The sequence below is a fragment of the Dermacentor variabilis genome, chromosome 7 (assembly GCF_050947875.1).
Source record: "Dermacentor variabilis isolate Ectoservices chromosome 7, ASM5094787v1, whole genome shotgun sequence".
NCBI classification, from domain to species: Eukaryota; Metazoa; Arthropoda; class Arachnida; order Ixodida; family Ixodidae; genus Dermacentor; species Dermacentor variabilis.
The window spans coordinates 61,474,117-61,500,471 of NC_134574.1; the positions used below are offsets into that span (position 1 = coordinate 61,474,117).

A 26,355-nucleotide genomic window follows, 5' to 3' on the forward strand; every position below is an offset into this window, starting at 1 on the left:
CCTTTGCTCGTTTCATGTCTTCTAAGGCCCTTCTAACGTCATCGCAAATTATAGGAGGAGCCTCTGTAACCTGTTCATTACTACTTTCAGAGGAGGTGTCCTGGCTGCTCTGGGTATTTTATAGGTCAGTTTAGAATTCTTCCGTAGCTTTTACTATATCTTCGAAATTGTCGATGATAGTACCCTGCTTATCTTTCAGTGCATACATCTTGGCTTGTCCTATGCCAAGTTTTCTTCTCACTGTTTTCATGCTGCGTCCATTCACTACTGCTTCTTCAGGCTCTTTTAAGTTATAATCTCGAATAGCCTTTATTTTATATTTGTTGATCAGTTTTGACAATTTCGCGAATTCTATCTGATCTCTCTAGTTCGACTGCTTCATTCTTTGTCGTTTATTTATTAGGTCCTTCGTTGCTTGGGAAAGCTTGCTTACTGGTTTCTTTGGTGCATTACCTCCCACTTCAATTGGTGCTTCTGGAGCCAGCCTAATTATGGTTTCGTTCATTAGCTCTATGTCGTCTACATCTCGCTGTTCTAAGGCTGCATATTTGTTTGCAAGTACCAGCCTGAATGGGTCCGCTTTTATCCTTGCTGCGTCTAGGTTGGCCTGTTCCTTCTTGACCAATTTTACTCTGTTTCTCTTCAAATTCAGGTGAATCCTAGACATCACTAACCTATGATCACTACACTTTACCCTACCTAACACTTGTACATCCTGCACTATGCTGAGATCGGCAGATAGTATGAAATCTATTAACGCGATAGCGTTAAGGAGCTCGTGTCGCAGAAAAGCCGGTGTCGTCGGCGTCGGTGTCGGCGTCCGCGGCGTTGGCCGTGAGCGATAAATCACGGCAGGCACTTCATAAATAAAAACCAACTTCCAAGATGGGCTGGGTGGGAATCGAACCAGGGTCTCCGGAGTGTGAGACGGAGACGTTACCAATGAGCCACGAGTTCGATGCTGCAAAGCGGTACAAAAACGCCTCTAGTGAACGCGGTGTTGCCTTAGAAACGAGCTGTTTCTAAGGCTCAGGCGTGCGTCGCTTGCTCAGGCACACATTTCGTTGTCGCGCCGAACGCTGCGTTGCTCGACGCTCACCGCGTCCGATGCGGGGCGCGTAGTCGCTGCGCCGTAGCCCATTGTCTTACACCCCTTGGCGGGTCGACGGGAACGCTGTCGCGTTCCACTCTTGAAGGCGAAGCTTAAGCGTCCTCCAATTTTTTTTTTGTTACTACGCTTTTTGAAGAATGTGTTCATTATTTGTAGCTTATTCCGTTCCGCGGATTCTACCAACGTTTCTCCTTTAGTGTTCCTAGAGCCGACGCTGTAGTTGCCAATTTTTTCCCATTCTTGCTCTGAAGTTGCCAATTACTACAGTATACTGAGTTTGGGCTTTTTTCATGGCTAATTCCACGTCTTCATAAGACTGATTACTTCATCGTCATCATGACTGGAGGTTGGATCGTAGGCTTGTACCACCTTTAATCTATACCTCTTATTAAGTTTTATTACGACTACTGCTACGCTCTCATTAATACTGTGGAGTTCGTCAATGTTGCCCGCTATGCCCTTATATATTAGGATTCCTACCCCTGTATAACTTCCTATCGGGGAGTCCTCTGTAGCAGAGGACGTGGCCGTTAGTCAGCATTGTATAAGCCTCGCCAGTTCTTATCTCACAAGGCCAATGATATCACAAACAATGCCTGATAGTTCCTCGAAGTGTCCTCCTATGTTAGCCTCACTCGAAAGAGTTAGGGTGTTAAAGTTTGCAAGGGTCAGTTTCCATTGGCGGCCTTTCCGGGTCCAGAGATTATTACACCCTCTGCTGCGTTACAGGTCTGACCGCCGCCTTGGTCAAGTGCTCCGTAGCTGCTGGGGACTGAGGGCCATGGGTTAATCGTAGGACTCGAGCCCTACAATCATGAGGGAGGTAGTGGCCGAATACTGCACCAGGGAGGCCATTTCCTACTCTGGTGAGGGAGTGACTTTGTTGAAGCTTAGTGGGCATTCCTAATTCGATTTGTATAGTACCACTGGTTCCTGGCATTTTAACCGATGACAGGCGCCACTCCAAGCCTGTAGATTTTTGAGTACTGGAGATGCTGAATTCCAGATTACCAATCTATGAGGGCCATATAGGGGGCTTGGTTTTCTTCTGCATGATACGACATCCATCCAGAGCGAGCCTGTTCTCTAGATCGAATAAACCAAGCGTAGTCCTGATTCGATTCAAAGTACAATAGTGAATATTTTGTGGAATATGGAAAGGAAGCTAAAGCTGCGAGAATATATATATATATATATATATATATATATATATATATTGTCACAGTCGTTAATGTGAGCAGAAGAGGACGATGATGATGGCCTTGTTGGCTCAGCCATTAAAAGCCATCTGTAAATAGACGCACGCTTCTTCCTTCCCGTAACATCATTGGTGGAAGTGCTGGGTAATCACTTGCGCAGGACGGAGCTCCGCAGTGGACGTAACCTGGCCGCCATGTCATCCGAAGGAGAGAGTTCAACCATGGCCCCATCCTCGCCACCGACGGTGCAGCTTACCGTCGCCGTTCTCCGACGGGAAACTAACTGGGGCAGCTCCTGGAGGTGACGCTGCTCTAGAACCCCGGCCTGATATTCCTCTGATGACTGTGCCTACTAATCGGAACCTTCTGGATGTGGATGTAGATGGTTTGCCCGTTAAAGCACTCATCGATACTGGAGCCGAAATTTCTATCATGAGTGCGCAGCTTCGAAGGCGCTTGAAGAAAGTACTTACTCCTGCTCCGACTCGGCTGCTCCAGGTCGCTGATGGTGGTACTCAGGCTGTGCTTGGAATGTGTACTGCTCGTGTCAGTGTCGCCGGTCGCCACGCATCCGTTTTGTTTAGTGTGGTGAAACGTTGCCCTCACAATGTAATCCTCGGACTCGACTTTTTGGTTGCCCATTCTACTCTGATTGACTGTTCCACCGGTGTTGTACAACTTCTCGTACAGCTTCCTGTTCCCGTTGACTTTCCTGCTCAAGCTCCAACTCAGTTTTGGTCCGCGGATTTTATACGCCTGCCATCTCTTGCAGCAACCTGCATCCCTGTCTTAGCCTGCCCACCTGTACCTTACGGAGACTATGTCCTAACTCTCGCGACTGCAGTCCTGCTTTCTCACAATGTCTCGTTTCCGCACACCATCGTTTCTGTTGCGGACAATCAGACATGTATTCCCATCCTAAATTTCGGACAGTGCCCACAAGTGCTTCCTCGACGCAAGTCTCTAGCCACGTTGTCACGGACGCACAAGTGCCACATTTCCGCTCCATCTGTTGCGCCGTCTTCGACCAATGCTCATTCTCCGCCGTCTACATCAGCCTCGACCGACGACTTTACAAGGATGATTGCACCGGACCTCTCAGCCCAACAAGCCGCAGAGCTCCGTGGCCTCCTCGAGTCCTACTCCGACATTTTGAACCTGAACGATCGCCCTTTGTGTCAAACTACGGTCGTGAAGCGTCGTATAAATAACGGCGATGCAGCACCTGTTCGGCGACGCCCATACCGGGTGTCGCCCTCTGAGCGACAAGTTATCCAGAGCGAGGTTGAGAAGATGCTTGCCAAAGGGATAATTGAACACTCTTCCAGCCCGTGGGCGTCCCCTGTTGTTCTCATCAAAAAGAAGGATAACAGCTGGCAATTCTGCGTTGACTATCGTCATCTAAACACGATAACCGAGAAAGATGTATATTCCCTTCCCCGCATTGACGATGCTCTGGATTGTCTCCACGGCGCCACTTCTTTTTCATCTATAGACCTTCGCTCTGGATATTGGCAGATTGCCGTGGATGAAATGGACGTGAAAAGACCGCATTCGTCACGCCAGACAGTCTATATCAGTTCCAGGTAATGTCTTTTGGCTTGTGCAATTCCCCGGCGACCTTTGAACAGATGATGGACATGATCTTGCGTGGTTTGAAATGGTACATCTGTTTGTGGTACTTGGATGACGTCACCGTATTCTCTTCAACTTTTGCGACTCATCTTGAAAGATTTTCATCTGTTCTTTCTGTTTTTCGCACCGCTGGCTTGCAGCTCAACTGGTCCAAGCACCACATCGGTCACCGCCAAATAACCGTGCTCGGACGCCTCGTCGATTCGTCAGGCATTCGCCCCGACCCCGTCAAGGTTCATGCTGTGCAGAATTTCCCTGTACCAACTTGTGCCAAAGATGTTCGCAGCTCTTACTTGTTTACAGATGGCCTTTGCTCTTACTTCCGCAGGTTTGTGAAAAATTTCGCCCATGTTGCCCGTCCCCTGACTGACCTCCTGAAGAAAGACACTTCTTTCTGTTGGGGCTCTGAACAAGCGTCTGCTTTCTCGCAGCTCATCACGCTGTTCACAACACCTATTGTTCTCGCCCATTTTGACGCCTCCGCTCCGACAGAAATCCGCACTGACGCCAGTGGCTATGGCATCGGCGCAGTTTTAGCTCAACGCCAATGTGGGCACGACCACGTCATCGCCTACGTCAGCCGACTCCTCTCTCCCGCAGAGTGCAATTACTCGATTACTGAGCGCGAGTGTCTCGCCCTCGTTTGGGCTGTGGGCAAGTTCCGACCCTACGTATATGGCCGACCATTTATAGTTACAACCGACCACCACGCTCTTTGTTGGCTTTCCTCCCTCATGGATCCCACCCGATGCCTCGGTCGCTGGGCCCTACGGCTGCAGGAATACACATACAATGTGGTCTACAAGTCGGGTCGTCTACATCAGGACGCCGACTGCCTGTCTCGTCATCCCGTCGATGTACCGGTCGGTTTAGTGGATGTCGCACCGACCTGCGTTCTTTCGCTATCGGCCTTGCAAGACATTGGCGCTGAACAACGGCGCGATGAGTCGTTACGCCCCGTTATCGAGCGCCTGCTCTCTGATATGTCTGATTAATACCTTCACATGTTCGTACTACAAAATGGCATCCTGTGCACCCGACGGGCCCGAGCTTCTAACCGTCATTCCGTCTCATCTGCGACAGATTGTACTGCAGCAACTGCACGACGTTCCCACCGCTGAACACCTTGGCGCCACGCGGACCTATTACCGAATTCGGCGACGGTTTTTCTGGCCCCGTTTCAACCGCTCCATCCGGTGCTATGTTGCCGCGTGTGAGTTGTGTCAACTCCGGAAAAGACCAGCTGTGCCTCTTGCCGGACTGCTGCAGCCTTTGGATATACCTGCCGACCCTTTTTTTCGCGTTGGCGTTGATCTCAGACCATTCCCTATATAAAATGACGGAAATAGGGGGATTGCCGTCGCTACAGCTAGCTATGCCATTACTAGAGCCCTACCGACCAGCTGCGCTACAGACGTAGTTGATTTCTTGCTTCACGACGTTATCTTGCACCACGGTACCCCTCGTGAACTTCTCACCGATCGCAGCAGATACTTTCTTGCCAAAGTCATAGACGACCTACTTCAATAATGTGCTACTAAACACAAAGTTACTACCTCTTACCATCCTCAAACTAACGGTCTTAGCGAACGCCTGAAGCGCACATTAACTGACATGGTAGCAATGTATGTTTCCTCCGATCATCGCGACCGGGACATCGCTCTACCATTTGTCACGTTTGCCTACAATTCCTCGCGCCACGACACAGCTGGCTATTCACCCATTTCCTCTTCGGCTGTGAGCCGACTTTTCCTTTCGAGACTCTCCTTTCGACCACACTCGACTCGCCGACAGAGTAAACTCGGGATGCCATAGACACAGTGACCCAAGCACGCCAGATTGCCCGCATTCGTCTTTCTGCTTCACAGACACGCCAGAATTGCCGTTACGACAAGCGCCATATATTGGGCGCTGGATTCAGTGGAGGCAAGTAATAGAAATTTTGACAAGTTGAGAACAAAGAGTAGACTGGCTTTACTCCACAGCAAAACAGGTTTGCTGAGCGGCAGTGGTGGCGCCCCTGTCGTGCAGCCACCGCACATCCCAAGATAAAGCAGGGGCAATGACTCCCCGTGGAGGACAGGCGAAGTAACTGAATTTCACAGAAGCGGATGACAAATCAAAGTGATAGACGGTCGCTACTCGCTACAAGGGCACCCCCCTCCCCCCATAGCGCCATTAGAATGCCGGAGGCTTGGGTGTGAATGGCGGGATCAATGAAGCGACCATGTTCAAGATAAGCAGGTTATATATGCGTGGTTGTGCGACGCTGTGTCTTTTTTGCCGCGTACGTCAATCTCCAAGGTTTTCTCTGAACGCGAAATCATTCAAGAGGGGCCTTTATAGGAAGGAGACAATGGTGGCTTGATAGAGTCGCGCAGCAGAAAGACGTGTGTGGTTGTTTCCATTGTCTGAAAACTAAGCACAGGCTGCCCGCGGGAAATACGCGGGGGTGTAGGTCGAAGCTGGTTGAGCCAGGAATGTAGCATTTTTAAGTACTGCGCCGCCGTTGGCTGAGTGCCTTGCTGGGCGCTGGGAAACTGGCCTGAAACGCACATTGCTCACCGATAGAGAATTGATTGTCGTTCGCAGCCCCAGTAGTATTAAGGGTATTCTGTCGAGCGTGGCGGCCAATGACGTCTTCAGTTGTCGGTGGAGACGCTCGACCATGCCGTTGCTCTGTGGGTGGTAAGCCGTGGTATTAAGCATGCGCGTGCCTAGCAGTCTCGCCAGGGCAGAAAAAAGCGACCTTTGGAATTGTCGGTTTCGGTCAGTACTTATGCGCAAAGGGCAACCGTGTTGCGACAACAACGTAGCAACAAATGCTTCCACCACTGTTTCGATCGTGATGTCTTTTAGAGACGTTGCCTCAGGCCACCTTGAGTACCGGTCGACACGCGCGAGAAGGTACCTGTAACCTTGGCAGGACGGAAGAGGCCCCACCAAGTCTGAATGTACGTGATCGACACGGCTGGTCGAAACGGCTGCACCACTGAACGCGTGTGCCGGGTCACTTTTACGGCTTGACAGGCTTGGCAGCTTGTTGCCCAATTTCGAACATCTTTGTTGATCCCTTGCCAGACGAAGCGGTCTGTTATAAGCCTCTGTGTCGCTCTGATACCGGGATGACATAGCCTGTGCAGTGAACCGAATATTGGCCGCCGAAAGTGATGGGCCACAAATTGGCGAGGGGTTCCCTGCGATGTGTCGCACGTGACCAATGTTGATGTGTAGGGAAGCAGCACCTCCGCAAGCTGGAGCGACGAGCCTTTTTCCCGCACAGGGCGCAGCCCAGGGTCGTTCCGCTGGGCGAAGGCTAGAACTTCGAAATCGACAGAATCAGCAGACACAGCGTCTATTCGTGACAGTGCCTCAGCTGCCTGATTTTCGGTTCCTGAGAAATGGCGGATGTCCGTAGAAAATTCGGAGATAACGGAAAGTTGCCGAAACTCACGTTCTGAGTACGAGGAACTATTGTTCTGGATAACAAAGGTTAACGGCTTGTGGTTGGTCAGGATGTAAAAGCTATAGCCTTGAAGAAAAAAAAATGGAAATGCTTGACAGCGCAATAGATGACCGAACATCTCCCTCCGGAAGGTGCTGTAGTGAGCGTCTGTAGATTTGAGGTGCTTTGAGAAGAAACCCAGCGGCCTCTAGTCTGTGCCATTGGGCTGCTGTAGTGCAGCACCCGCTGCCGTGGTCGACGCGTTTACCATAGGGCGAGTTGGGGTGTCGGGCAACAGATGAATCAGCAACACTGCAGTAGCCAACCGCGTTTTGACTTCCTGGAAGGAGTGTTCGTGCTCCGAAGACTAGTGGCAGGTAGGCGGTTTTTTGCAGTCACGACGCAGCAGGTCGGTAAGCAGCTGAAGAACTTGCACACAGGATGGTATGAGGCGCCTGTGAAAATTTATGATCCCCAGAAACTCGCGCAACTTTCTGAAGGATGTTGGAGAGGGGAAGTCCTCGATTGTCCGCCACCGTGATTCCAGTAGCTTGATGCCTTGGGGTGAAATGCAGTGGCCGAGAAAGTCCAGGGCTTCAACTCCGAAAATGCATTTCTGGGGGTTTAGGAATAGGCCGTTTTCATCCAGTCACTCAAATACAAGGCGAAGATGCTCTTTGTGCTCTTCGTCTGTACGACTTGCAACGAGGATGTCGTCAAGGTAGGCAAAAATAAATGAGAGTCCACCCGTAACTTCGTCAATGAACCTTTGAAAACTTTACGCCGCTTTCTTCAAACCATAAGGCATACGGAGAAACTGAAACAGGTCAAATAGAGTAGTGATTGCTGTCTTCGGAATGTCACTGGGTTCGACAGAAATTCGATTATATGCGCTCATCAAATCGATCTTGCTCTGTATTTTGGTTCCTTCGAGACGAGCGCCGAAGTCAGTATGTTGGGAAGTGGATGTTGATCCATAGTAGTGACGGCACTCAGAGCTCGGTAATCACCGCAAGGCCGCCAGTCGTCTCCGTTCTGCTTTGGAACCAGATGGAGAGGAGAAGACCAATTGCCGGAGGAAGGACGAATAACGCCGAGCTGAAGCATGTGTTCGAACTCACGGCGGGCGAATTCCAACCTCCGTCCCGCGAGCCTCCGTGGGCCTGCGGCGACAGGTGGGCCGGTGGTTGTGATATGATGCGTCACCTTGTGTTTGACCATCAGCGCATCGTTTCAGGGCTTCGTGAGTTGTGGATACTCAGCAATACCTTGTCGTACGTTGAGACCGGCCGAAGCGTACGGATGCCAGATGAGGTAGGTCAAACTGCAGGCCAAGTACTGCGAGGAATGTGACGTTAACCTTTAGGCACGGATCGTGAACACTCACATCTAGGTCGAAATGGCTGTGGAAGCCCGCTCCTAGTATGACAAATGTGACGTCGGCGATCACAAACACCCATCTGTGCAAGAGCCGGAATCCGATGTCTAGCGTTATTGAGCGGAGCCCATACGATGCGATGAGAGTGTTGTTCACTGCGTGGAGTGTAGGTGTGGACTTGCGGCGTTGACGATCTGCGGCAGTGGCGGTAACTATAGACAGCTCGGCTCCGGTAACGACGTGTAGGCGGGCGCCGATGACGCGATCGACTACGAAGAATTGGCGGCTAAGCGACAGTGCTACCAGCACAACTGGCGCGGCGATTCCGTAGGTGCGCTGCGAGACTTTGATGGCGAATAGTCATATGGTTATATATATATCTATATATATGTATATATATATATATATATATATATCAATTGTCTAACCGCTTCGAATAATATAATGTTGGCAATCTTCCACGTCTCTGGTACACTTGCAGTCATAAGGCTGAGCGTATAAAGGGTCGAAGTTATTTCGAGTAACATGTACCCACCATGTTTCATCAGGTCAACAGCTAAGCCATCGCGTCATACCGCTTTTCTCCTAGACACATCTAGCAAATTTCTTCTAACCTTGTCACTAGCTACACATGGTACTGATAGTTCGTTTTTGCCATTGCGTGTAATCGTTGTTCCGTGGCAGTTCTGCTTACTGCATAGTTCAGCCTAGAATTCCTCTGGTTCCATTAATACATCGCAGATGTTGCCGGTGATATGACCCTGCTTATCTGTGATTTCATGTATATTGTTTTTTTTTCAATGACAAGCATGCTTCTTACCGATTTCACCCTTCTCCTATTCTTTGGTATTTTATCAGTATTTCCAATATTATAATTTCAAACGTCACTTATTGTTATTCAACTGGGACGTTTCACCAAGTCCAGCTCCATTTTTGGGTTTGGACATATTTATGCCTTGTCGTCTCTTTATTATGTCTTTTCTTACTTGGAAGAGGTTGCTTGTTTGCTGTATTAATGACTTACCTTCGACTTTAGTTCCTACTTCCGAAGTTATTTTCCTGAGAGTGTCGTTCTTTATCTCCATGCTATCTTCATCCTGCTGTTCTAAATCCTAATATTTGTTTCCGAGTACTTCCCCGAGTTTCTCAGTGGTTCTCCTGACTACTAATGTGTGGCATGTTCCTTCGTCTCTCATTTTATTATTTATTTCTTATTTTTTAGCAATGCTGGACCTCTCTAAACAGTTACTAATGTCCTTTATCCTACCTAATATTTTACGTCCTGCGCTATGCTCAGTTTATCAAAGCGCAAGAAATTTAATCAATTTCTTGTTTGCTCGTTTGGACTTTTCCAGATCCCACTGTGTGTTATAACATTTCTGAAAGAAGGTACTCTTACTCTTAGTCAATTTCCTTCCGAAAAACATTTCCTCTTCTATTCCTAGAGTCGATGTAATAATTGCCTGTTGCCTGTTCGCAAGCTTGTTTTCTTAAACTTATTTTTTTGATCTTGCGAATTGAACTTTACAATAACTACCGCGTACTGAGCTTTTCCCATTTCTCGCCACTGATTGAACGTTTCCGCAAACAGCTCTATCTTTTAGTCATTGTGACTGTATGTTGGGGCATGTACTTGTACCACCTCCAATTTATATATTCTATTCAAACTAAGAATTACCAGCCTGATCGGCTAGAGGGTTTGGATGCGAAAGTTTTCAGGCTCAGCCGTTGCGCATTATCGAGGTCTAGATGCACTCAGCATTCACGGCTGCGTCACAGCTCTGACTATCCCCATGCCCAGGTGCTCCGTAGCCGCTCGTCGCTAAACGCCGGGGATTACTTGCGAGATTTGCGAAGAAAAGGTAGTGGAGGCACACCGCACCAGGAAGGTCAATTTTTCTTCTCGCGGGAGAGCATTTGATTGCACATCAACTATAGTATAGCCCCACCAGCCCTCAGTAGTTTCCTTTTTTTTATTGCCGGGTTCTGGGACCACTCATGCTGAAGGATTTGGTTGCTTAGACGAGGATTCGGACTGAAGAGCGAGTAAGGAACTCGATGCTTTACTCCATGCCACCACCACTTGACCAGACATACACGAGCATGTCTTTAGAAGTCATATAGAGGTGCCAGCTTTCGTACGATGTCCTTTGATTTACTAGGATTCTAGTCTCCATGACCTGCGATAGTTCAAGCTATCTCACGAACATACTGCAATTTCATTTTTTTTCTTCTTGCATATAGCCTAAATCTGAAAAGGTCTACTCAGCTGCATTGCTTCGATGACTCACCGCTACAAATTTCGGACTGGCGTCGGAACGTAATATTCTGCATGAATTCTCTGTACCGCCACATCAACAGACAGTCCTTATGTCAAGCCCCGCCGGGGCTTTGAGGTATAATAAAGAAATAGTATTACAATGTAAATAAATAATAACGGACTCTGAAGTGACCGCTTGGCAGGGCGTGAGCGCAAAGTGTCAAAAGTCACTCTTCGTCTGAGCCCCTGACGGGAACGACAGATTTCTGCGTGATCACGAGTAATGACAGTTTGCAAACTGGAACTCATTGACAATTCATTGGAAAAGCCACCTACTATAGTGCACTTTCACAACATTCATGGTACTTTTAACCTCTGCAAGGACCGTCCCTTCGCAAGTTGGATGCTAATTAGTTCTAAGACAATCACATTTTGTAACTATTCGTTGGCTCATCGCACATCCACCGCACACAAACCTCTGATTTTATATTTTTTGCCTGATACATATAAAGCACGTGAGTAGTAGTTATGCCTATGACTCGATCAGTCGTGCCACTTGTGTAACAAATCTTGATATGTCGGTGGACTGAGTCTTGAAATATGGGGCTCGTAACGTAAACGTTGAAAAGCTTAGAACGGGCATCGTAGTCCGGCGGCAGCGGTTTGACAGTTTATTTATTTTTTCACAGAATATACGTTTTCCTTTGGAACACAAGACTCGTGAAAACCGAGACACCGGGCGGATGCGTACTTTTTGGCTGCTCTCCTACAATTTCTAAAAATTTTAATTAAATTCTCTGAGGAGGAAACAGCTTTAATAAGTCAGTTTGGTTTAGTGAGGGGTCGCTACCAGGCAATGCCTTACAGCCACCTCCTCCGCTGTTTCCATGGCCCGAAGTTGAACCTCCAGGCTCGGGTCCCGGAGTACTGCTTCCCACGCTTCAGTCGAGGGAGTGGTCAGGAGATCTGGCAGGGGAGGGTCTTCCCTGCAGTCCCAGAGAATATGAATTAGAGGCCATGGGCCCACATTGTGAGCAGTGTGGATCTGTCAAGGCAGGGTAGAAGTGTGTGTATACTTGTGGATTGGGAAAGGAGTGCGTTTGGAGCCGGCGCCAGGTGAGTTCCTGTCCCTTAGTGAGCTTGGGATGAGGTGGACGTTTTGTCCGTCTTGCGAGGCTGCAGTGTTGGGCTATGTCGTGTTGTGTGGTCAGTGGCCCGCTGACCAAGTGCCCCGGGTCATAGACGGGACCCACCGCTCGAATAAATTCTAGCATTTTACGTGCCAAAACCATGATATGATTATGAGGCACGCCGTAGTGGGAGACTCCGGTTTTTGACCACCTGAGGTTCTTTAACCTGCACCCAATGCACGGCACACGGCTGTTTTTGCATTACACCCACACCTAAATGTGGCCGCCACGGCCGCGATTTGATCCCGCGAACTCGTGCTTAACAGCGCAACGCCAAAGCCACTAAACAACCACGGCAGGTTCTACAATCTGTGCGTCAGGCTTTGCATTCAATGATTTATTGATGAGCACGATTTATGTTTCGTAACGACAGAAAACAATGTGCAACTAAGTGATTCCTTGTTTTGTAGAGCTTTTGTCACTCTCGGGGCATAGCATACAAAGAAATGTGTTTCCTATGCAATTTAGCATGTCTTAGAAATTAGAAGAACAAACTCACGGCCGTGTCTTTTACGTGCGTAACTCGAGATGACACAAGTTCATAGCGTGCAAGATCGAATTTGTGGTGAACTAATAGGCAGAACGCAAATGCACACATTGTTCCGGGCACAAATGTAGTTGCAGAAATATCAGAACTCGCAGGCGTTTTGATCATGCAGTGACGTAACACTACGCTTCGTCTGCTGCTTCGCAGTACATCCTTTTCCAAGGCGCCGGTGCCGGCTGCTACGTGATCAGCTGCATCTCGATCGTGCAGGCGGTCCAAAAGATGTCCTCGCTTTGTGTGAGTATTTTCCAGCATTTGGCAGAATGCGACAGTGAGAGGGCTGCAGGAACCTTACACCTGTTTTCTACGCTAGAAGCCCCCTAGATTTGTTATTTTAGGCTTTTTCAGCTGTGAGGCGACTGTCCAGTGCTCCCTATTGCCAGAGCTGAAGCCACTCCTGATGGGCCTAGTAAAGAAACACTGTAAATCAATCAATCAATCAATCAATCAATCAATCAATCAATCAATCAATCAATCAATCAATCAATCAATCAATCAATCAATCAATCAATCAATCAATCAATCAATCAATCAATCAATCAATCAATCGTGTCAACTCGATTAGTGCTAAAGCGCCAAAATTTCGCTCTACACGCTGCGCATGTCATGATGTTCCGTTTATTATAAGCATGCTACGTTCCTGGACATGCCCCTCGCATGAATACCTTCGAAAACACCGCGAAGCTATGAAGGCAACCTGCCCCGTACTGTTTTGAGCACTATGGTCCCGTTGTCAAAATTTTTTGGGTATGTAGTCCGCCAATTATTCTGGTTAGCTCTTCTCATTAGGCCAGTGAGTGGAGCAGTTCTCCTGCAGAGGCGGTGACACCGCGTTCGATCCAGGACAAATTTTCTTAAACAGCGGAGCTTTGGTTGTGACGAACCCGTATATGCTTCCTTTTGTAAATTCATGCTACGATTCGGTAAACAACAATTTTTTTGTTTAAAATAATTTATTTACTTTGCAGGTTTCAGCAGGACTTGTTTGCTTATGAGTCCTTTCAGTGGTCACTAACCGAACAGCGGACAAAGCGTTCGGCAGTAGTTTAGGCGTTGCCACGTAGACGACTTCCCTTACAAGCCTGAGTAAACAAGCGGCAATGAGCGAAACAGAGTGCCCTGCCAGACGCCTTAATAAAATACGTTTATCTTTGTCACCGTAAACACTGCGGCACTGCTATGCATTTCTGCTTTCTATGTGTGATCCAGAATTGCTGGAAACGTTTATTTGGATTATTCTCACGCAAGCGGGTAGCTTGATCACGCTTTTGTGACGTATGAGAATACATGTCCGCAACGTCGTGAACCATTGTCCCAAGAGTTCCCATCGAGTCAATCCAAAGAAGCTGGGGCCTGTTTCGTCGTATGAAACTGAACTCTGACAAGAAAACCATCGCAATAAATAAAATGGTAAATAAAATAAATGGTAATAGTATTTTGGCATACTACGTTGCTTGTTCAATTGATTCGAGATTCACTGGGAAAGCAGTGTAAATCTGTAAAATTTATCTAAAATATAACCGCCTGGTTCACTATTTAGACATCTGACTAGCGCCTCTTGTGTTGCAGCGTTTTAAATTACAGGTATTGTGGAAGAAGGCAGACACTAGTCAAGTATTGCGCAATACCTATCACTCGCTCTTTATTCGCTTGCAACATCTAATTATTAAGCCAAACGAGATTACCGCCAGGTACGTCAAATGAGGACCTCGAAGACGCGACAAAGCTGCTAAAGATATTGACACGTGGACTTGTTTGTTTTTCGGGTGAGCGCTTTTCACCGTCTAACAAACGTTATCGCTCAGCGTGGGACTCGCCTGCATGCATTAGAAGTTTCTAAAATGTTATCGTTGGTTCTATCCGCTGTCTGTTGTCACAGAAGCTTGTATAATCTGATGGCATCTATGCGCGACGCGAATGACGTAGAACTTTCTGGAGGACACGCTGGCACCAGCGATTTCTCTGGAGCGATCGATGGCTCGTGTATAAAATCCGACGCGCTGGACCGGCAGATCAGGTTTTCGACGATCGCCGACTGCGTTCGCCGCTACCGTTGAGTGCAGCCTGCTTTTGAGGGCACAAGTTTGCCCAATAATTTCGTCAATCACAGTTTTGCTGCCTTCTTCACCGTCACTACTACGTGACATCTGGTGGAGGTGCTAGTGCGTTCATGTACCGCAAAGTTCATGTACCGTTCATGTCCCCACTAAGCCGCGATCCAAGCTCGAAACCCGAAGACAACACCAACGTCGCCCAAGACCAGCAAGCTAGCCGCAGGCTGCTAGGACTGCCCCCGGAGCACGGACTTCTGCCTGATACAACCAATAAGACTGTGGCCAGCTGAACAACCACAATGACAGCCCCAGCGTTCCCCATCGTGCTTCGTCAACCCAGGGAGCACCCTACCTTCCATGGAGCTTTGTCGGAGAATCCAGAAACCAGGCTCGAAACCTTCGAAAGGATCTTAACTTTCAACAACTGTGCCTCTGAGGATAAGCTACGCCATGCGTACTTCTCCTTGGAAGATGCCGCGAGGACTCGGTTCGAGAACCGGGAGTCCACCCTTACGACGTGGGTCCTGTTCCGCAGTAACTTCATGAGAACCTTCACGAGCGTTGTCCGAAAAGAAAGGGCCGCAGTTCTGCTGGAAAGCCAAGGGCAACTATCCAATGAGACCATCGCCATCTTCACGGAAGAGATGACCCGTCTCTTCCGGTACGCCGACCCGCAAATGTCCGAAAAGAAGAAAGTCCGCTTCTTGATGCGAGGTGTAAAGCAAGAACTTCTCGCAGGCCGTTCAAAGTAGTCAGTGACCATCACGCGTTGTGTTGGCTAGCGAATATAAAGGATCCTTCAGGACGGCTGGCGCAGTGGAGCCTCAGACTGCAAGAATATGACACCACTGTAACTTAGAAGTCCGGACGAAAACACTCCGATGCCGATTGCCTATCACACGCACCCATTGACCCGCCGCCGCAAGATGACGAGGATAACGACGCCTTCCTTGGAATAATATGCGTGGAACACTTCGCTGAACAGCAACGATCCGACCCGGATCTAAAATGCCTCGTCCAGTATTTGGAAGGGAACACCGACGTTGTCCCTGGGGCATTTAGACGATGATTGTTTTCGTTCTCGCTTCAAAATAACGTACTCGTAAACCGACCGCTCCTGACCGGTGACGTCGCCTGTTACGTCAGGACACGCCGAGAGTGTCAGCGACGGAAGACGCCGCCGACAAGGCCAGCAGGATTACTACAGCCCATCGATTCTCCTTGCCGACAATTTCAACAGATCAGGATTGATTTGTTGGGGCGCTTTCCGACGTCGACATCTGGTAATGAGTGGATCGTCGTGACGAAAGCTCTGCCGAAAGGTAGCGCAGCCGAAGTGGCGAATTCTCTGTCGAGAACATCCTGCTGCGACATGGCGCCCCAGGAGTCATTAGTGACAGAGGAACGGCCTTTACAGCGGAGCTCACCGAAGCCATTCTGCAATACAGCCAGACAAGCCACAGGGCCGGGGACAACTGCCTACCAGCCGCAGACGGATTGTCTTGCGAGGCGCCTGAATAATACCCTCGCCGATATGCTAGCACTGTACGTCGACGTCGAACGCAAAACCTGGGATGCCATCCTGCCGTACTCAATGTTCGATTACATCACGGCGGTGCAAAAAACAACACCGATAAAGCTGGTTTACGGCAGGAACCCGACAACGACTCTCGACGCCATGCTGCCGCACGTCTCCGACGAAGAGAACCTTGACGTCGCCACCTATTTCCAGCGCGCCGAAGAAGCCCGACAGCTCGCCCGGCTGCGGATCAAGAACCAGCATAGAACCGACAGCCGACACTACGACCTTCGACGACGCTACGTCGAGTACCAGCCCGGCGACCGTGTTTTGGTTTCGTCGCCACCGTCGACGAGAACTTAGCGAGAAGCTTTTACGCCGGTATTTCGGACCCTACAAGATCATACGACGGAATCGCGCACACGAGTATGAGGTCGTACCAGACGACATCTCGTGATCATAGCGGGGCCGCTCACGACCGGAAACAGTCTATGTTGAGCGACGTAAGCCGTTCTACTAGCGCTAATGAACTTTGGGTCTTTTACATAGCTGAACTTTCGACTTTTTTTGGAGTGTGTTACTTTGGAATTTGTTTCTTCGATAAGTGCCCTTTGTGTTTCGCTCTTCTGTTATGTTTGTAGCATCGGGACAATGCTTTTGAGAGGAGGACATTGACACGTGGACTTATTTATCTTTTTTGGGTGAGCGTTTTTCACCGTCTGACAAATGTTATCGCTCAGCGCGGGGTGCGACTGCATGTATGGGAAGTTCCTGGAATGTTATCGATGGTTCTATCCGCTGTCTGTTGTCACAGGACCTTGCGTAATCTGATTTCATTGCGCAACGCGAATGGTGTAGAACTTTCTGGAGGACACGCGGGCACCAGCGATTTCTTTAGAACGTAGGATGGCTCGTGTGCAAAAGCCGACGCGCTCGACCGGCAGATCAAATTTTCGATGATCGCGGACTGTGTTCGCCGCTACGGTTCTTCTTTGAGTGTGGCCTGCTTTTGAGGGCACAAGTTCGCCCAACAAAACGCTAGTTTCGCTAGTTTCGGTGAAGACAGTTTTGCTGCCTTATTCACGGTGACTACTACGTGATAATATGGTATGAATTGTGCACGTTAACACTAGCAGTTTCATCAGTAAAACGTTTCGCAGCTTCTTCAGCAGGCGAAATCCAGAGCCGTTTTGAAATTGCGCGATGGCTCAGGGGCACCTAGCGTTCACTGAATTACAAGTCCTCCTATCGAAGTTGTCAACGCGCACCATTTTAAAGGAAACCTTTCTAGGCGAAGCCTACCAGGCTTTACTAACGAGTTGCTGCTACTGGCCCACAAAAGATTTCACACACGAGGCAACACTCATACGACGAATCAGGTTATATGCAGCCCGTCTGTACTACCGCTACAGGTGTGCCGGTGGCTGGGACTGTTCTCTACTGAATCGATCAGTGAAACAAGAAACGGCACCCAAATATCCTGATTGCAACAAATATGCGCCATCAGGCGCTTAATTACTCTATTGAAGCGAAACTTTATAAGGATTCTTCACGGGGGGATTGCACGTCTTCTCACTCGGCTTTCTTTAACTTTTTTGTTGAGTAATGTGGGCCGGTCCTGTAGATAGTGCAATAGTAAACTGGGCTGATCCCGCGCGGATCGTGTGGTGACAGTGGATAGATCACGCAGGCAGTGTAATTCGCCGTCACGTGGCTCACGTAGTGGGGAATTTCCGCTTCATGCTAACTTGCTGGGAAACACTCAATCGCTGATTAAATCCGCGCTGCAGAAGACGAACATACTTGTAGCATTTAATTAACCTGTTGAGGAAAACTCCAGTTCGCGCAGATTTCAAAAATGCGTGTTCGATCTACATTCGTGTCTCCACAGCAAGTCAGGCGCGAAACGTTGCTGCTTTTCGATATGCAGCTCCGGTATGCTTTAGAAACGGGATAACTGTTTTCTAAGCGCCGTTCCTCTACCAAAACGATATCCATATATGTGCAAACAGCTGCATGATCGCAGACTTGAGTGCGGGAGAAACGCTGCCCACTGTTTGCGAAAAAAAAAAATTAAGTATATGCTTGTACTTAGATTTGAAGAGGCAGATAAATTGTTTTTGTCGTGCTTTCTTCTCTGTGTCTGCCTTCTTATTTTAATGGCAAAATAATCAGTAGAGCCACAAAATCTTAACAAAAGAGCTGTGTGCGACATTATCTAGGTTGCACAAGCGCATTTAACAGAGCTCCACAGCACGTTGGCGCATCTGGGAAACAGCCAACTATGACGGAAATGCCCTTTTCTGTGACGAGCGAAGCCAAGCATTGAAGAGAAGTAATGCTGTAATGACGAGTCCCGTAGAGCCACACCGGGTGCCGAAGGCCCATGAAGATGTGCGAAAAATCTCGGTATCGGGGTGGTCGGTCTTGCAGATTAGCCAGCATCACGACCCGGTGTATAGCAGTGAAACTGCGGAGCCGAGGCAGCGCCTCGGCAACTTCGGAACTTTAGGCGACATTTGAAGTAAACTTATCTAATAGCGTGAGTGCACAAGCAAATGAGCGTAGCTCGCGTGAACTTGCTACTCTTCTTTGAAGACATGCACCTCTTTGAAGCATTGAAGGTGTGCACTGGCTTTAGTGCCTGTGTATTGCAGAAGTTGCACCACTAGTACGTGATGTGAAAGCATTGTTCACTAAGGAGACAGATCGTGAGCCGTACACGCATGCGTCCGAAATTTTTACGGGGCTACCCGATAATGTCAGCGCGAAGAGAAAGTGAGAGAGCGGAGGTTGCAGTAGGAGCGCGAGTCACCTGTTTCCTGGCACTCTTCGGTTATTGTACGTAACATCTGCAGGTTCCGTGAGGTTGGCAAAAAAAGAAAAGAAAGAAGAAAAGAGAAGTAAAGCTGCAGGCGAATAATGGGCGATTTCAATAACACGGGATCACACATCGCCGCAATCCACCCAGGACTGCCGCTGCACACTGCTGGCAACGTTGTATGACGGGTAATGTGAGCGGCCTAGATTTGCATTTTCGCAAAGTCATTTCTTACCGTTCTTACAGAAACGCCCGTTTTTAGAGCTACCACTGCGTCATCAACGGGTGCCCGCAAGTACGTCGCTTGAAGTTTCTGTCGCATAATTATGACGAAGGAATTACAGACCGAAGAGTCGCGCGAGCTGGATGCAAGAAATAAAAGCAAAGCAAGATAATGATTACCCTGTATTCTTTATCTTCCACTGCGTACGCTACTCGCAGCGATAGCACAGTGGCTTTGACGTAGCGTTGCTGAGGTCGCGGGTTCATTTCGCGCCGCAACGGCTTCATATCAATGCGGTCAGAATGAAAAAAAAAAAAAACCGCTCGTGTACCTAAATTCAGATGCACGTTAAAGAACCACGGGTGGTCAAAATTAATCGGAAGTCCCCCATGCACTACAGCTTCCTTCGTAATAAGATAGTGCTTTAGATAGATATCCCCAGAATTTAATTTGATTTTGCTCCTTTGTTATTTTTGTCACAGAAAACAAACAGACACAAAGCAAGTTTTCGCTGTCCGTGTCACGCAACATGTTAGGCCCTCTGCGCATGCGCTGCCTCTCCGCGGCACCGCGGTACACTTGCCGAGGATTCGATGCGTTTTAGCATACCGTCACCGCGTATGTGCTAGAGCGTAGAGGAGAGTTATTCATGTAGTGAAGAGTGAAGCGCTTACAGCTTTCCAAGTCACCGTTGCTATACGAACGTTAGTGCTTTGAAGACTGGGTTGGTTCGGGCACTGCCATGTTGGTACGCAATCACGCTAACTTATCGCGATAGCCAGGTAAAAGATGCCCATGCAGTGCTAAAAGTGAACTTCGGGAATTTCATGGGCCAAAACCACAATATGAATATGAGGAACGCCGTAGTAGGGTCTGCAGTTTAATCTTTACCGCCTTTGATTCTTGAACGTGCACCATATACACAGTACACGGGTGTTTCTGCATTTCGCCCCCCGTCGAGATTTGGTTGCTGCGGCCGGTATTTGATCCCACGCCCTCGGTCTTAGCCGAGCAACGTCAAAGCCTCTACGCCACTACGGGGGAGGGAGGGTGCGCGAATGCGCAGGGGGTCTAACGTATCACGTATCACGCAAAGGTAAAACTCTCTAATAACTTAAAGCGTTTACCACTGCTTCGGTCTTACGCATTCTTGTTCTCGCAGAAAAGGCGCTCGCTGTGATATACGTTTTTGTTACAAATGGGGGTCCTCAGTGCCGTCTTCCTTTATGTTGCTCTCCCGTTAGCGCTTTTCTTTTTCGCTGCGTCCGCAGTCATTGCAAAGATTTTCTGTTACAAACAGGCGGCCTGCTGGCACAGAGCTCTTGAAACGAAGTGTAATGTACAGGCCATTCTCTCTGTCTCTCTTTTGTGCAGATCGTTGGACTGAGCACAGGAGGCCTGCACGCTCTGCACTTCACGTACGCCTTCTACAAAATGTACATCGAACCTAGGGGCTACGCCTGGTTCTGATAACCTCGCTTCCTCCGCCGTAAAGCCGAAGATAGCGAAAAAAAAAGCAGCCCGCCCGGCTTTCTCAAAATTAATGCGTCTGCGTGTATTCTTTCAGCGTATTTAGGCATAGGTGCTTGCCGAAATTGAAAGCTTGATGCAGCCACTGCAACACTGCCCGTTTATTTGCTCTCATTCAATGAAAAATAAATGAAGCCTCGAAGTAGCGGTTTGCGCAGTTGCACCTGGTTTCGCAGGCAAGGTATCAACACATCAGTGAATACAAGGATGCACACGAAAAGACTCCTCGCGGACATGTGGGATTCGCAATAGAAGCAAAAGTTGTGGCCCTTTTATCAGTTTATCGTGACTCCGGGATGACCTTGCAATTGTTCAATGCGAGCCGTTCGGCCTCGCTGCGCCAGTGTACACCAAGAGGCGGACATGCACGAACTCTCTTGAAATTCGCAGATGTGTGCATGGTGGACCGCATAGTCTAGTGCAGCGCGAGGCAACAGTGCAGATGGAGATCAAATGAATAGAATACCGATCACCGGACGCTGGGTGTACCCGTAGCTGCCGGGGGAGTATGGATACATTTGCGTGTAATAAACACTTTTTGCCTGACGGTGTAACGTTTCCGAGCCCATTCGGCACGTTTAGGACAACTCTCTGCCAACACTACTTCACGGAGGATCCGTTTTAACGACTTCTTGAACCTTCCGTTGAACGCCGCCGCCATTTTCGACCAGCCACCGCAAGCTTAGCAAGGGGAAGCGGTCCAATCACATACGCCGGCACCACGCTCCTCACGCTGTTGACTACTTTCACTGCGCTAGCTTGGCTCCACTGAGACCTGCTTCATTGCTGCATGCTCCTCGCGTTTTGTCAGCCACTTCGATAAGGAAAAGCTGTCAACATAGGCAACGCTATTTGTCTTGAAAGCAAACAAACGCGCTTTCCTATAAACGGGCAGTCTGTATGATTGGGCGCTTTGAACAACGCTGCGGGTAACCGCCCGATGCTTGCGTCGGCGGTTACGTAAATTTCATATCAGGAGATTGAAATAACATACTGGAATAGTTTTACGTTATAGGGCCCGTAGTTCAGGCAAGGCATTGCATGGCTTAATGCAGCTAGGACGTAGTTACGTAATTTAGAAGAATGCACTATTTTCTGGCAGCTGATGGCACCGTATGTTATTTTGCTTTTTCCCCGGAGCGTTTTTTTACTGGCTAACCACTACAGCAAAGTTATCGCTTGGCTCAAAACGCACCTTTCTATTCTTTTATTAACTGCGTTCGATAACAAAAGTGGTGCCGGTTAGACGGTGCCGGCTGCTCCGCTTCACTTAATTTTATATGTGTTTTGAAAAAAGTATTAAACAAAGCATACAGAAAAAAATACAGCAGAACTCATCTCGCGATGAGTGTCGACGGTAATGCGAAAAGAAATTGAAAAATGTGGCGATAGACCCCATTCCTGAAGTCCCGTTTATTTAACACATGTAGTGGTAATTCTGAGACTTTCTTTGACACGTCTGTATGCCACATACTCGGATAGGGTCCCACTTTGCTATGGCACCAGCTTGCCAAGGTCGCCCGTGGCCATGGAGGCATGGCGACGACTCTGTAGCGACCGTCCGTCACCATACGTTGTCTTGCGATTCTGGGAAAGCCAGTCACATCGCCTGGCCTCCGCGTGGGGTCATTGCCCCTGCTCTTTCTTGGAAGCCAGGCGGCTACCCGACATTGGCGCCACAGCCACACGGCAAACCTGCTTTTACTGTGGAATAAATCCAGTCGACCGTCCGTTGTGAACCTGTCAAAACGTGTATTACTCGCCTCCGCTGGACCGAGCTCACAACAATTGGTGACCCAGGACATTGACGTACTTTTTCCAACACTGCCATGGACAACGCTGCTCCTACTTCTGCTAACAGGCAAGACGCCACGATTACGTCTCCTGTCATCGCGTCAGAGATTCAGCTTCCCAGCTTATGGACCGTGAATCCTCGAGTTTGATTTATGCAAGTAGAGGCCCGTTTTGGACTCCTGCGCATGACTTCACAGATAGCAAGGAACCTGCACGTCGTCGCCGCTCTACCCTCCGACATCGCCGTTGCCATAGACGACTTCCTAGCGGGTAGGATGTCGGCCACAGCATACGACGACCTGAAACACTTGGTCCGCAGTGCCTCAAGCCAACCCAACAGACTAGGCTTCAAGAGCTCCTCTTCGAGGATATCGGCGAACAACGAACGTCACAACCACTGCACCGGTTGCGTCAGTTGCTGGGTGGTCACTCCACAAACGAGAGCCAACTTCGATTTTGCGCGAACTGTCCTTGCGGAACCTACCACAGTCCGCACGCATTGTGCTGGCGGGTTCTAACGAGACTAGTCTCGATCAGCTAGCTCCACTCGCTGACCACATATGCGACTGCTCGTCTGCGACACAGCTAGCTACCTATCGCCACTGCGACAGTCTCAAAGACAGGAGAACGACTCTCGCGCCTGGAGGAAACAGTGGACTGCCGTACCAGTGCGCTGGAGAAGCTAAAGATGGCAGAAACACTGACGAACAACGTCGGCGCAACCACTCGGATTCACAGACTCTCAGTGCATCTAGAGACTCTCTGCGGCAGTTGTGCTGGTAGCACCGTCGCTTTCGAGAACGAGCAAGTCGCTGCACCCAGCCCTATTCATGAACGGGAAACGCAGTGGCCACTCGCTAACAGCGGCACGCGACACAACCCTCGCGCAAGTCGCATATTCTTCGTAGTCGACCGCATCACCAGCACCCGCCGACACCTGAGCCGAGCTGTCTATCGTTCCCACCACGGCCGCAGATAGGAAACGCGGCAAGTCCACACCTACGATCCACGCAGTGAACAACACTGCCATCGTGTCGCATGGGCTCCCGTCAATATCGCAAGAAATTGGACTCCGGCGCTTGCGCAGATGGGTGTTTGTGATCACCGATGTCAGCTTTTCCATACAAAGAGCGGACTTCCTCAGCTGTTGCAACGAAGACGGGAGGCGCCTAAAAGATAACGTCACATCCCTCGATGTACTTGGCCTGAAGTCCAACCTCACCTCATCTGGCATCTGTACGTTTCAGTCGGTCTCAACGTACGACAAGATACTTGCTCAGTACCTACAACTCACGAAGTCCCGAAACGATGCACTGCCCGTGAAGCACAAGGTGATGCATCGTATGCATGAGCAATGAAGAGTGGCGCCAGTCAGAAGATGATGATTGGACGTGTAGACATGTAATTGGTCTCGAGAGCTATCTTGTTTATCATCTTTGTTTCTCTTGTAGATATTGTAAATACAACTATACATGTGACTTCTGCAACGTAATAAATTGGTGAGAGGTGCGGGGTACTCACGAGAAACAACAGCGGAGCTCCGCAGTGGTCATCTCGGGCTTCACAACATGACGTACGAAACATGACCCGACATGGCGCGGCCAACATCAACGCCTACATCCCCGATGGTTGTGCTGGCTCAGCCGCAGGATCCAGGAACGTTCTGCGACACCGATCCCCTAGACGTAGAAGACTAAATCGCCACATATGAGCGTATAAGTGCCCACAACAAATGGGATCCAACGAATATGTTAACTAACTTTGTGTTCTATTAACAAAGCACGGCGAAGGTATGGTAGGAAAACCACGAGGAAAAGCTTGGCGACTGGGACACGTGCAAATTGAAGCTGAAGGACTTGTTCGGCCGCCCAACCGGGTGGAAGTGCAGCGCTAAGAAAGACTAGACACCCGCGCCCAGATGTCCACAGAATCATACGTCTCTTACATCCAGGACATGTTGGCTCTGAGCCTAAGGCCGACTGCGATATGGCTGAGTCAGACAAGAGAGAGAACGACAAAGGAAAGACAGGGAGATTGACCAGAGATGACCTTCTGTTGGCTACCCTGTACCGGGGGAGGGGCAAAGAGATGCGATATGTGAAAAACAATAAAAAACCATCCACACGATACAGAACTGTTTCTGTGGGCACTGTCGCGCAGTCTGCGAAGGCCTTCCTAGTGTTATGCAGTGTCACCGTCCCATCCTACGTCACACTGTGTACAATCACAATTTGTCACATAGTCCCGTGTCCTTTAAGTAACGCAGCAGCAATTTCATAGCGGATGGCGCTGCTGTTCGCATAGGCCAATTTCCAAGACTCGGTTGGACAATGTACTGGGCCGCTGACGATGCTTCTAGCCTGATCATGAACAAAAATTTGGAACAGTACAGGATATCATAAAAGATTCTCAAATTTTTGAGCAAGCCAAGAGCTGCCGCATTGCAATGTCGTTTGCATGTCTGCCAAACACAGCTGCGACATCTTGTGACGACAGGCTAGGAGTACAGCGACCAGATGACCTGACGTGGATATGCGGCGGCAACAAAGCCGTCTCCTGCAGCCTTTCTTTCCGCCCCAGGGAGCCTAACAGCTTACCTACAACACCATTTGTGCAGGCGATAGCCCACGAAGAACTCGCTAATCTTGGAGTTAATTCTGTATGTGCCGTTACCACTTTCCAGCTGTCTCATGCTACACGTGAATCAACTGGTCTGCGGTATCCTGCACGCTACCGAAATTCAGCGGAGTGGCAAACCGCAGACAATCGGCCAATATGTTTTGCCTGCCGGCGTACCGGTCATGTTGCTCGCCATTGTAACAACCTTACTGTCTCCTACCCCCTGCGACCGCCATTATTCAGCTATTATCGCCACGAACAGAGCGAGCGTGGTTACCAGCCTCTAGTGGCAGCACAACACCCAAACAATGACGCTCGTGTTCCTTGGAACAGTCCCTCGTAAACATTCCGACGTCACCAGTCCTGTTCGCCGCCAGCTCGTCGGCCATCGTTCATGTCGCCACAGGCTCATCGTCCACCGTCCCCGATGTAGCCCCGACGATGGAACCTCTGCTGCGTTACAGGTCTTACCGCAGCCTTGGTCAGGTGCACCGTAGCTGCTCGGGATTGAGGGCCATTGGTTAATTGTAGATATCAGAGAGGTTGTGGCCGAATACTGCACCAGGGAGGCCGATTCCTGTTCTGGTGAGGGAGTGCCCTTGTTCAAGCTTAGTGGGCCTTCCTAATTTGGTTGTACCTGGATTAGTATAGCCCCACTCGCTCTCGGCATCTTGCGCCGGTGTCAGGCGTCATTGGAAGCCTGCAGATGTGGTGCACTGGAGAATGTAAAATTTAAAGAAAAAGCCCGGGGGGATTTGAACTTCCGATTACCGCAACCGAGCATTCGGCATAGCTCAGTAAGATAATCCCGCAGGCAGCAAGGCTACTTTGTCGCCGATAAGTACGACCCATATGGCTCTACATGCCTATGATATCCGCTGATTTGTCCGCCCTTTATGGGTTGCATAGGTTGCACGATATAGTGTCAATTCTCAGTGACCGTAACCTCTTGTTTCCTGAATCTCACGCATGCACGCGGTCTTGAGCATGCCTAGGTACACGATATATTGTCGCTGAATTTTAACAGCAC

General features: G+C 49.2%; 1 protein-coding gene across 1 annotated transcript in view; it reads left to right on the forward strand.

The window, feature by feature from the left end:
- The window catches only part of LOC142589079 (uncharacterized), a 47,774-nt gene extending 26,762 nt beyond the window's left edge, over positions 1-21,012 (forward strand). The window contains exons 3-4 of the mRNA XM_075700861.1: positions 12,913-13,002; positions 20,757-21,012. Of these exons, the coding sequence (XP_075556976.1) occupies positions 12,913-13,002; positions 20,757-20,852 (186 nt within the window). The 3' untranslated portion in view covers positions 20,853-21,012. The remainder of the gene's footprint in view (positions 1-12,912; positions 13,003-20,756) is intronic.
- The last annotated feature ends 5,343 nt before the right edge of the window (positions 21,013-26,355 follow it).